Below are 13270 nucleotides of genomic sequence, written 5' to 3'. Positions count from 1 at the left end.
CTGCCTCCTCTCCGCCCCTCTGCACTATTTGCAATGGGGAGAGGCGGGCCGTGGGTGGGGCTAATTCTCGGCATTTAGCCCCGACCCACCTCTCCCCATTGCAAATAGTGCAGAGGGGCGGGAGCTCAGTTCCTGCTCCTGGCTCTTCCATCCTCTCCGCCCCCCCTGCACACGAGGGCAACGTATATCGGCTCGGCGTGAAAACCGAGCCGATATACGTTTGTCTGAATGCAGCCTTAGATGCGGTTGGGCTGACAGTGTGGGACAGGTGTTGTTGTATGTGTGTTTTTGTTTTTTGTTTTGTTTTTTTTCTTCAGCTGCAGCTTATTTTCGGGGAAGGGCTTATATTTGAAACCTCCCCTGAAAATCCTTGCATGTGGTGCTACAAAGTCACGCCATTTTGTAGCACCACATGTGACTTTGCAGCGCTACAAAGTCATGGTATCACCGCGATAAGTCGCAGCGATGTCGCACAGACCAGTGATGCGATATCGCTGTCACCCATGTGAACGAGGCCTTAGGCCTGTGACCAGCGTGTGACAAGAGGAGGGGGACGTATAATGTAGGCTCATCTGTTGTTGGATTACTGAAACCACAGAGAATTCTCTACCGGCCAGCATGCAAAGTGGACCTGAAAATGTTCACTTTAATTGACTATGAAACGGGTCTAACTACATGCAGATGAAAGCTGCTTTCATGTATGTAGAGCCGGTGGTAAGTGCACACCTGAGCAGAAGAAATATCCTGGCGTCTGAAGAGTTCTCAGGTAGTAGCAATTACTGGTAATTGGTCTTCATGAACTTCTTAAACATTGTCCACCGGGTTACCATGATAAAAGGAGCAGGTTTGTCATGCTTTTAGTAATGTATGCGCTGAAACCAAGTATAAAGCAACTTTGATGTCAATTTCATATAGATACAAGCCTTTAAAGCTCTAATAAGTATGTCATTTATTTTTTTATTGCCAGTTCAAAGGGAGGGGTTTTCCATGGTAAAGTTTGTTTTAACAACCTGCTTCCCTGCCATAAAGTAATCAGTCATATACTCCCCTCTCCTGGCTCCCTGGGTCTCGTCTTCTCCCTGTTTGTGTTTGCAGGCTGCAGTTATCCGCATCGGGTGTTACAGGCTGCTGCAGCATATCAGACCTCAGCACTGGAGGTGAGCCTCTGATGTCCAGTACATGGGCTGCTGCAGCCTATAAGCGTGCCCTCACAGGTGACACCTGAGCTGCCAGTGCGGGAGAGGTAGGACATTTTTAAAGTGAAGGAAAAATGCCTATAACTCGTTTCCCATGTCAGCGCTCCTCTGGTTCCTTGCCAGTCTCTGTATACTTGACTTCTGGCAATGACATGTCCTCACATGTGACTGCGGCAGTCTATCGTATTTTATGCAATTGTCTGTTTTCCATTAGGAGAGCGGCAACAAAATCCACACTATTGTGCATTTGACATTATGGAAACTTTTTGCTGCATGCAAACCTACCTAAAGTCTCCTCAACGTGAGGTGGTCGGTCATCTGCTTGTTTTACTGAGTTGCAACCTGTGTTCCCCTCCGAGGGTGACTTGGAGATCCTGATACAATTGTGCATTGCTTGCTGGGGTAATGGCTTATCAGCAGCCTGCAGTTACTGAAGGCTGTTGCACTGTAGCTATCACAGCTTGCGGTGTGAGGGGCACAATCACAATGTACTGAGGCCGAGTTATGACCTGTGGGTTGTGCACGGTTGCCTCTGTACAAGCCCCTAGGATGGCTGAATGTGTCACTTTTTCAGCTTGTTAGCCAAATCCGGGCTGAGATATAAAATGTGGCCTTACTGTACGGTAATCGATTTCAAAGACAGTGAAGGTCATGGATGCTGTAATCTTCACTGGAAATCTAGTTAAAGTACAGCATGAGTATATCATTAGTGCTGCCCTTGTGACAGTTGGCTGCCATTGTCTAGTTTTATGTTGTTAGGTTTCGGTTCCTTCTGGATATATCCCCTTCTGTACGTCCCTTGCCACCAGACCTGATTTTCAAGTTGTTTTTTTTTTTTTGTGCCTGATTTATTATGTTTAATCAACTTGTATTGAAAGTTTGGGGTAAATTATCTAGAGGCTATACTTCTCTGCCTGGTGGTGGACAGTTTATCATTACCTTCTGTCTTCGCCTAAATAAGGTACAGACTATTGATATATAGCGAGGAGGATGAGCTGTCAGCAAAAAGAGAAAGCCTTTTAGGAAACCCTGAATCTAAAATTGGATTGGAAAGGGTTAATTTTGTCTTCCGCCTGGTATCACTGAACATGTGTGGCCAGTTTGAATGCCTGTAACCTTCAATATGGACTTAAAGGGGTTACTGTGTTGGCAAAATACTTATTCATTCTGTGGTTGTTCAACTTACTTTTATGTAAAGTGTGTAATGGCCAGAGCGCTCTTTTTGTTTTCTTCTATGAGCAAATGGTAAGGTGGAGTGTCTGATCCAGCGTCGGGTCCCATTGGTTCAGTATTGAAGATATTGTTAGCCCTCTTGTTTACTACACTGCCAACATGTGAGGATGGATGCAGCGATGTAGTAGCCCTAGTTCCCAGGCCTACATAGACTCGCTGCGGGTGCTTCTGGCAGTGGTACCCGGGCAGCTGGTCTTTACGGATGGACGGGAGCAGCTGTGGAGAGGAATCTCTAGCAGCTGTATGTTTCAGCCAGCAGTAATTCACAGTACAAGAGGTGTGAGCTACATTATCCTCCAATGTACAAATCCAATTTGGGGTTAATGCACCCTGTATTTTTGTAATGACTATCCTAACAGTCTCTTATTAGAGATGGTATTCAGTCTGCGCTTCCAGTTGGTTGGGAATCGCGACTTGTGTTTAGAACTGGAACTGCTAACCTGCTTGTATACGAATTGTCTAATGCTGGAGGGAACTTGTTCGATATCTGGTTCCCACGGGGAGGGTGGATGGCTTGTTGCATGTGAAACTGAATAAAGATTTATCAACTTTTTTTTTTTTTTAAGATACAAGGGGGAGAATTATGAAGGAATTTGTGCCGCCTTGTTTTTATCTAAAAAACAAAAACCCCAAAACTTTTTATTCTAAATGATGTATGCTGGATGAACCTCATGCGCCTGAATGATTTGGGAGGGGTATTCTCTCTTTGAGGAGAGCACCTAGGTGAGTGAGGAGACTTATAAGGCCATGCTTGCTACTCTGGGTAGTATGCACATAAGGAAGATGCAACTATGCCTCTGCAGCTCCACCTTTTGGATGGCAGTATTCCTTCGAATCAATAGACAACTCTTTATACAGGTCTTTACAAAGAATGGGGATTGAAAACCAAGCCAGAATCCATACACAGACAGCTGTTTCAGAGTTTTTGCCCCTCATCAGTGTGCAGTAGGATTCTGGCTTGGCTAGTTAAAGGCCTGTGACATCAGAAGGGGGTATTGTGTCTACTTAAAGGGGTTGTCCCGCGCCAAAACGTTTTTTGGTTTTTTTTCAATAGCCCCCCCCCCCCCCCCCCCCCCCGTTCGGCGCGAGACAAACCCGATGCAGGGGTTTAAAAAAAAACAAAACGGATAATACTTACCCGAATCCCCGCGTTCCGGTGACTTCTTACTTACCTTGCGAAGATGGCCGCCGGGATCTTCACCCACGGTGGACCGCAGGTCTTCTCCCACAGTGCACCGTGGGCTCTGTGCGTTCCATTGCCGATTCCAGCCTCCTGATTGGCTGGAATCGGCACACGTGACGGGGCGGAGCTACGAGGAGCAGCTCTCCAGCACGAGCGACCCCATTCAGAAGGGAGAAGACCGGACTGCGCAAGCGCGTCTAATCTCGGCACCATGGCAACGGGGACGCCAGCAACAGAACAGGTAAGTGAATAACTTCTGTATGGCTCATAATTAATGCACGATGTATATTACAAAGTGCATTAATATGGCCATACAGAAGTGTATACCCCCACTTGCTTTCGCGGGACAACCCCTTTAAGGAGAGCACCTAGAAGGTGAGCGAGGAGACTTATAAGGCCATGCATGCTCCTCTGGGTAATATGCAAAGATGGAACAATGCCTCTGCAGTGTCACGGGGCAAACACCCAAAAACAGCTGTCTGTGTATTGGTTCTGGCTTTGTTTTCACTTCCTAGTCTTTAAGACCTGTAAAAGGGTTGTACATTGATTTGCAGGAGTGCTGCCATCCAGTAGGTGGCGCCGCAGAGGCATTGTTCATCTTTATTTGCATATTGCTGAGTAGAGTGGCAACAGCAAGACAACCCATGGGAAAGGGAATGGTTTTGCAAGTTAGGGCCACAGAGAATTATGACCACTAGTAGATTTCTGGTCTGCGTGTTTTTGGCCAAACTATCAAAAACAGACCCTGTAAGGGTGGTGTGAGGGCCCGACGCCCTGTAGTGGGACCTGTGCTCACATCCCAACACCGTGAAAGTCAATTGGCATTCACTAGAATTGGCAGGTCTGCCATTGGCTGCCTAACTTCCTCACAGATGAGAGTGGGTTTATACAGAGCCTGTAAAAGTCAAGAGACGATGGAAATTGAGCTCTGATGTGTGATCTAGATGTTCATTTCACTTTTTTTTTTTTTTGGCAGTATAAATTCTAGTTTTGCGATAAATGGTAACAAATCGCAAATTTCCTATCTCTAAAGCACGATTTAAGGAAACTATATTTTTATGGCAATACTTAGTAATTTTTGCATTCTAAATTCTGGGAACAGTGTTTTGTGGTGAAGAATTGTCATTGTCAGCTGAACAGGCTGATTCCCACTGTGTAGAGGCCCCAAACATCCTCTCCTGCTGGGGGTCCTCTTCTCTCTGGCTCTTCTTCCTTCACAGAAATGGTGCCATAAAAGCCAGCACTTCCCGCCTTTCCTTGCTAGATGAAGGAAAGGCGGATCAACTGTACAGCTTCCTGAACATTCATATTTTGATGTGCCTGCATTGTTCTGTGCCGAGTCTGAGCAGTGGGACCAAGTCATCTCTCTGGGGGGGGAAGAACGTCTTGTACCTTTTCATCAGCCGCAGGTCACTGCATTCCAGAAAGGGCTGTCAGATTCATTCACAAGTGGCAACAGCTGGAAATAAAGTCTATCGTTTCTGTGCTAATGAACCCTACATCTTACAAGTATAGCTTCATGCGTTTTTGTTTTTTTCAGTATTTGTAATAAGTTTTATTTATTTATTTTTTTCAAAACTCATAGTTTTTGCTTTTGGTGAGGAGTCTGCCCTATTTCAGAATTTCTGCGCCACTGTAAAGTTCTGTCACTGCTTGGTGAATGCCATGGAAAGAAAACCCAAAAAACAATAGTTGACTTTACAGGTTTTTATTCAACCCCCCTCCCATCTCCTCAAGCCCTTCCACAAAAAGTTATACAACACCTATTTACTACAAAGTGCTACTATTAAAAGAAAAACCTGTCCCGCAAAAACTTGCTTAAATCCAACTGTTGTATCTAGCCATGCGGCAATTGAAACCAAAAAGGTGATTAAGGCACGAAATTGGTAGTGTCTTCATTGTTTGGTTTAAATCTTGCTTTGAGCAATAAGTTAGCTGAAAAACAATAGAAACCCTTGAAAGTGCCTATTGTTCTGTCACTGTATTTCCCCCAATATCCATGCCTCTTCCCTCTCTGAGCCGCAGCGCTGATTCTTTGCAGTAAGGGCACACTGGGTTGGGCGCGCTGCAGATGATCCTACGAGGTCATGCACATTTTCCAGTGAATTGACAAAAGGGAAGTCTTGTGAGTTGGCATGTGGCGGTCACACGGCTCGTCGCGGTTTCTTTGAGTGACAAATGCTTTTCATCTTTCTAGGGACAACTGTGTGGAAGTGAGGACACTTGCAGATTTAAGGCCCATTTAGACACCGATTATCGCCCCAAAGTCGTCTTTTGAGAGATAATCGTTGTGTAACTGCACTGACATCATGCAGTTTTCATTATGCTGTCGCTCATCATTGTCTTTCAGTGTTCTGAAAGACGATGATGAGCCTTATCAAGGATTCACAGCGGGATACAGCTGATACTATTGTTTCAGCTGTATCCCACTCCCTGATGACAGGCTGGGTATGAAGAACAGAGTGGTCCAGCTCTGTTCTCCATACCAGGCACAGAGCGCTCGGCTGTATAACAGCTGGGCACACCGTGCAGAAAAGATTTGGATAGAGAAGACAAGCGGGGACACCCTGCTTGCCTTCTGCATCCTCCGCTCCCTGCGCTTGGCTGTATAACAGCCGGGCACTCGGGGCGGTGGAACAGCTGGATGCAGAAGACAAGTGGGGACACCCTGTTTGTCTTCTGCATCCTCCGCTGGGAGCGCAAGGTGATCGCTCATCTTGAGCAATTATCTTGCGCTGTAAATGACACAACAATTATCGCTCAAAAGTCGCTTGCGCAACATTTTTTGAGCGATAATCGTTGTCTAAATGGGCCTTTAGTAATTACTTTGTATTCCATTGAGCCAATCAACGCTCACATACAAACAAAATACATGCATGACTAGATGTTTTTGTTTTTTTTTCAAATGACGATCACAATAGTGCAGTACTTCTACCAGTAATACCAGTAGTCGTCTTATACCTGTACACGCCCGAGTGCACATAAACAAGACCCAGGCATTGTACTTGTCTGCTGCATCTATCGACTTGCAGTTCTGCAGGTGGCCGGGAGGAGGTGATCCCAGTGGTGCCTATCACACAATCTCTTTAGCATCTGCATCTGTAAAATCCATATTGTGGAGCCAGTGTTGTCATTATGGACCTTTCCAATGTTTGTAATATATAGCAGGCTGTAATCTCATATGGTGCATCCATACTGCTCTGTAATATACATGCTACAGTATGGGACACTTCTGTTTTGCTGTTTTTCCCATAGTCTTGTCAGAAGTGAATTTAGCTGTAAATTTTTTTTTTTTTTTTTTTTTTTTTTAAGTGGGTGTGTACGATCATGTTTTCCTGAAAATAAGACCTACCCCAAAGTCATACCCTTCAAGGTGGGGGCCTTCAAATATAAGCTTTCCCCCGAAAATAGGCCCTAGCAATAGGTAAAAATAAAAAAGCAATACTCTCCTCGCAGTTGGCATCTGTGTCCCCCGCTATGGTCTCTCGGCGGTGCGGCAGGTTGCTCTGTAATCCTCCATGCTGTCATCTCTCTGGTAAACAGGATTTTGAATTCCCCCGATTCTAGCAAGTAAGCGCTGTGATTGGATCGAGTGCCAGTCAATCACAGCCAGTGCTCGATGAACCAATCATAGCCATTCACTGAATGGCTATGAATGATCGCGTGCCGGCTGTAATTGGCTGGCGCTTGATCCAATCACAGCACTTGCTGGAGGCAGGGGAATTCAAAACCCTGTTTACCAGAATGAGATGACAGCGGGGAGCATTGCAGAGCAACCTGTTGCACCACCGGGGAGACCATAGCGGGGGACACAGACGCCGGCTGCAAGGTGAGTATACGCCTCACCCACCCCCCACCTGAATATAAGACCCTGTGCCTCTTTTATGGCAAAATTTAATATAAGACCGTGTCTTATTTTTGGGGAAACACAGTAATTTTAGGCCGGCTGCATACATCAGAAGCCAGATTCCGCATGTGGGAGCCTGCAGCGGAATCCAGCTGTTACCCCAGCCAGGGACCCCTGTGTACCTACTAGTTTTGTATTACGGATAACCCACAGACGCTCATCGTTAGTCGTGCGAAGTACAGTTTCTTTTAAATATTTGTTTTTCCCGTGCTGTTCCTGGTGATGACGCTGTAACCTTAGGCCGCGGGTCGGATGGCTTCCATTGACTTCAGTTAAAGCCATTTGTGCGGATTCCACACAAAAATAGAACATGCTGCTATCCGCTTATCTGAGCGAAAACGTGAATGTTCTATTTTTTTCAATAAGCGCAGAATTCCGTGGATCATCTGCACAGGTGACTATCATGGATTCCGCACTTGAAATGCGGTTGTGTGAAGCTGGCCTCACTTGTATACAAGGTAGATTGCCACTTCTATAATAATGAAGATTAGGACTGGGTGTATCATTTGCTCTGATCCTTTTTGTTTTAGACTGGATGATAATTCCATTGCTGTGTGGATATGTATAGGTTGGTGTGTATATAGTATCTCTCTATCTCTTACTCGGTGTGAAGGGACAGGCCAGCACAAAGATTGAAGGGGTATTTCTATATTGGACTCAGTGTTGCTCTTCGCATCCAGTATAACAGCGGCGCATGACATGGTGCTACATGATCTCACACACTGAGAAGTATCTGTACATGTAGGTCAGGGCATCTTGTGTCAGAAGACAATAGCTTCCCTCTCCTGCTAGCAGACAGCCTCCGGCGGGTATCTGCAAGCTTTTTCTGCTGGTCTTGACATTAGCATATCGCTCACTTTTATAGCACTGCCATGTAGGGTAGAAAGGGACTGGTAGAAACATTTGAAGAGATGAGAACATTACAAATTGATGAAACAAAAAGAAAACTCTTGCTGTTGCACCCCGTATAGACAATTCTAACCATATGTCTTTCCAGGTTCTCATGCTGATCTGTGCTGCTTGTAGCTACATAGCATCAACCCTTTCCAATCCACTGTCTGACGTCTAAAGACATTCTGATTGAAGGCTGTACAGCTTCCGATGTCGGAAGACGTCTGGCAGGGTATTCTTACTGTACGTTACTGGCCGCAGTTGCTTGGTGCCTCTTCAGCATATGGCGGTTATTGTATAATGGCAGAAAGAGAAAACCCCCTAGGAAACCCTGAATCCAAAATTGGATTGTAAAGGGTTAAGATGCCTGTATATATGAGCTAGTTGGCTTTCAGCTTCCACATAAAATTCTTGGATCATCCAAATTTGTCTCATTGAATAGATGTTAAAAAAAACACTGCAGACACCTGACTCAGCAGTCCTCTAGCTGGAGAACATGTGGAGTATTGCGGGTTCTCCCAAATACACTAGACCGGTGGTCACCAACCTTGTGTGATGGTCAGTAGCCGCTCCAGAAGGGAAGGTATAGACCTATCCAATGTGCAGAAATGAGAAATCATAACTTCGTGGAATGTTTGCTTGAACATATCTCACTTTAAACTGGACTCCGGTAATGTAATATACCATCCAGATTGGCACTGTTCATAGTTTAGGAAAGGACTACAGTAATATCAGTGTATATGGCTGTAGAAGATCCCGAGTCTCTGCACTAGACTGTCAGCCAAAATCATTAGATTTGCGCAGCATTAAATGCCAGAAATCCCAATCTAAATTTGGTGCAAATTTGTACCTATTCTTTGACAGATGTTTGCATGTGTTATGTAGTTGATTTAGCGCGCACACATTTGTGAAAATCTAAAGCTAGAGTTTAGACGCCGTTTTCTGATTAACGTGTATTTCACATTTGGTCTCAAGGCCCATTTACACGGAGCGATGATCACCAAAAGGCTATCATTTTAGCGATCATCATTGCATCCAAATGTGCGCCCTTCGTGCACTTTTCGTGTCCTGCTAGCTGATCGTTAAATTCAGTCCAACCTAAAAACCGTTGTTCAGCCTTATCAGCAGTTCTCCATGGGGAGTGCTGATAGCATTGTTTCCTCCTAGAGAACACACTTAATTGCTATTGAGTAGGTACTTAATAGTTTATGCAAAATGATCGTTCAAAGCTGTCACTCAAACTGTTGTTTGAGTGATCTTTGAGCGATCATCGGACTTTATAAATGGGCCTTTAGTCCAACATGGCAACCTTTTTGCACGGATATCATCGGTGTCTGTCATGTTCTTGTCCAAAAAATAACCAGCTGTCACAAAATGATTAGTTTCCCTTTTTACGGCGGTGTATGATGTGTAGTGTCCGGCACTAGTGCAGAGCTCCGACCGCTTATTGTGGATGGGTGAAGGTGGCACCCCTGACTTAGTACATCTTCAGCTCAGGAATGTCCTCCAGCCCGGCTGCTCGTGAGCTGGTGCGTTTACAAGTGCTCTTGGGGCACAATGAAACGAAGGCGGCTCGGAGAAGATCACGGCTCAGGCTATATATGGGCCTCGGCTAAGTGCTGGTGTTTTATTTATATCGCTAGGCTGCTCGAGGAGTTGCAGAGTCAGAACAAATGTTGTTCTGGAAGCCGTCCAGCCTCCAAGGCAGATTTTTACAGTTCCATAACATTTCACAGCAACTTGCAAGAAGAGACAGTTGGACAGTGCGAGTGTCTATGAGCTGATCTGTATTACTCTTCCCAAGTCTTATAGCTCACACTCGTATAACGGAGAACTGTATGAGTAAGCGGATCTAGAGGTCTATTGTCACACATCACCCCCCATGTGCACTCACAGTGAAGTTGCTTTATATTGCCTTTCTGCTTAGTGTCTGTGATGCTCACAATGGAGGTAACAGTAGGAAAATCCGACTCTTAGCTTCTACCCAGCAGGCTTGTAACGCATATTGTGGATACAAAAGGTGAAGGCGTAGTTAAGTTTACTGCTCTGCTCAGAGAAGTCAATAAAGAGCTCATATGTCCTCTGGAAACTGCATAAATGTTGTCTAGACATGACTACACCCCTAGCATCAAGTGTGCTCATTCAATATGCAAGTTATTTACCACGGATGTGGCGACACTACTGTATCATTCTCATTCTGTTTGCAGTTGTGTTTTCACGTTAAAGCATTGATTTTTTTTTAACTTTTTTTTTTGTTCTTTCTCTCTTCAGGATGTTGAAAAGGAAAAGGATCCGTTGTCTTATCTTGGTAAGGAAGAAACCAAAGAGAAGATCCAGCTTTATAATGCAGCAGTCACCGACAAGTTAAAAATGACCCTGGTGAGTGGAATGATGTACAAACATGATGCATAGGAGTAATCCCCTCTACAGTGAATATAAACTGATTATATGGCTTTAGTCCTTAATTTATAATAATTGACTTAGTAGTCTAAGATCCAGTAATTCCCACCTAATAATCCAGAGGAATTGTGTTTAAGGTTTTAAGCTTAGGTTTGGATTTTGGATCTACTAGTTTTTGGAATCGCCAAAACCCAACTGTGTCTGTATATAGACACGCAGATACATAAAATTCACGCATTGTCATTAAAAAGCCCCTAGCAGTTGTCGGAACTGAATGAAGCTTTCTATGTGTAATGTAAAAGTGATTACAATATCCGAGCAAAAGGATATTTCTTGATCACTTGTAGGGAGCACTTGTAGGGAGGCCCTAGTACCCTGTTGGGAGGCATACCAGTTCCCGCACGGACTGCTTCCATTGAAGTCAAGGGAAGCCATCCGGTCCGTGGCCCATCTGCAGTTGACATTGTGGACGGCCGTGGAGTTCGAGGGGAAGGCAGGAGTTTGGGAACAGAAGAAAAACCTCTACTGTGCATGTGCGCCAGCCGAGGAAAAAGACCTGGATGGGTAAGCTGGGTCCTCGGCCGCAGGCAGGGTCTCATTCTCCTGCGGGCTCCCACATGTGGAATCCAGCGCACCCGTGAATATGAGCCCTAATGAAAGCTTTCTCAAGATATCTGCACTCTGAGCATTCTAAGAATGTAAAAATAAATAACACACGCTCTGGCTGTTCATCAATGCCAGGAGCATATTCTGAGCGTGTTCTTCAGCTGTTCATCATTACTGGAGCACACTCCATGGAGCATACTCTTATTGTGCTGGCTGCGCTCAGTCCAGAAACCCAGTGCAAAAACTGTTATGCAGTTTATCCTGGACTGACAGTTGTGCAGCATAGAAATAGATGCAGAAACTGCAAGGATGTAGCTGTCAAGTAAATGTAAAGCCAGTTCTGTGTGATAATTTATGGTGTGATCTGGCTGGTCTGTTCTGAGCGGGCTAGAATGAAGTGGGGTGAAGGAGATCCTCCGTCTACAGGCTGTTCATGATGGCATCATCTGGATCATGAGCGCTCTGCACTCCGGCAGGTCACGATTCTCTCTGTTAGATTACACTGGGAGTGATCCAACCCTGTAAAAACCAATATGCCTTAAAATAAAATCTTTGTTGTCCATAGCAACCAACCAATCACAGTACAGCGTTCATTTTACCTTTGCTGTATAAGGCCTCCCTCACACAGATGGTGTTTGCACCACGTTTAGTGTTGCGTTTTCAGCGTTGCGCTAAACGCTGTACAATGCTCCCATTCATTCATTTCAATGGGGCTGCTAACACGAGTGTCAAAACACAGTATTGCCAACGCTGGGCTTTGACAGCGATGCATGTTCTATCTTTGGCCGTTTTCGGCCCTGCTTTGCCCATTGAAATGAATGGGCAGCGGCTGGGTATAACAGTAAGATGCTGTGTTTTTAACATTAGTCATGTGTATGGGATGTTGCCTGTAAAAATAAAAAATGTGTGGGGGGCAGCCTACACTGAGACCTTCTGACTGGGTTGAGCATACAATGTATATGTATGTGAGTAATGCAAATGTTTCTATTTTATTTTTTTCTCCCCTTGTTAACAGAACTCCAATGGGATCTATACAGGCTTCATCAAAGTACAGATGGAACTCAGACGACCAATCACTGTACGGACACGAACAAATGCACAAAGCCATGCCAATGGCAATGATACTGCCTTCTACTTGCCCAAGGGCAGCATAAATATCTTACACATTAGCAGCACCAACACTGTTCGAGAAGTCATTGAGGCCTTGTTGAAAAAGTTCTTAGTTGCAGACAATCCTGCCAAGTTTGCACTTTATAAGCGCTGTCAGAAAGAAGATCAAGGTGAGAAGGGGATGTCCTATTCATTGTATATGGTGGCTTACTGTCTACATGCTGAAAAATCATCCCGTGAAGACTTGTCACTTATTTACACAGTAAAGCAGCACGGGCGAGGAACTAAAAAAATGCAGTTATGACTTCTTTTTCCCTTTCCCTGATGCCTCTTACTACGCAGGATAAATGCTTTATTTTGATTGATCAGACTTTAATGGATGCAGCAATACCAAATATTGAGAAAAGGTAGACAGCCCCCCCCCCCTCCTTCTTTAACCCTTTCCAATCCAATTATTTTTTCTCACCCTTTCTCCCCAGCTCCAAATAAATTGGAGCTGGTGAGAATGGATAAGAAAAAATACATTTCCCTGCACCCTCCTGAACTGACAGAGTTTAGGAGGGTGCAGGTGCTCACTGCACCGTGAAGGGACCTGCTTACCTGTCCGGCGTCTTCCGCCTTCTCCCTTCTGCTTCCTGGCTCGGCGATCATGTGACAGCTGGGGTCAGGTGGTACCCAGCGGTCACATGATCGCCGCGTCGGGAGGCAGAAGGGAAAACACGGAAGACGCTGGACAGGTAAGCA

At 45.1% G+C, this 13270-nt stretch overlaps 1 protein-coding gene across 4 annotated transcripts in view; it reads left to right on the top strand.

The window, feature by feature from the left end:
* Positions 1-13270, top strand: part of RASSF3 (Ras association domain family member 3) — a 128503-nt gene that overhangs the window by 109361 nt on the left and 5872 nt on the right. For all 4 annotated transcript variants that reach the window (XM_066591585.1, XM_066591587.1, XM_066591586.1 and 1 more), the window contains 2 exons: positions 10682-10789; positions 12432-12696. In XM_066591585.1, coding sequence (XP_066447682.1) covers positions 10682-10789; positions 12432-12696 — 373 coding nt within the window. The remainder of the gene's footprint in view (positions 1-10681; positions 10790-12431; positions 12697-13270) is intronic.

Source organism: Eleutherodactylus coqui, chromosome 2 (genome assembly GCF_035609145.1).
Source record: "Eleutherodactylus coqui strain aEleCoq1 chromosome 2, aEleCoq1.hap1, whole genome shotgun sequence".
In the NCBI taxonomy this organism is placed as follows: Eukaryota; Metazoa; Chordata; class Amphibia; order Anura; family Eleutherodactylidae; genus Eleutherodactylus; species Eleutherodactylus coqui.
The sequence above is the reverse complement of the archived record's forward strand: the minus strand, read 5'-3'. Positions and strand labels throughout refer to the sequence as shown.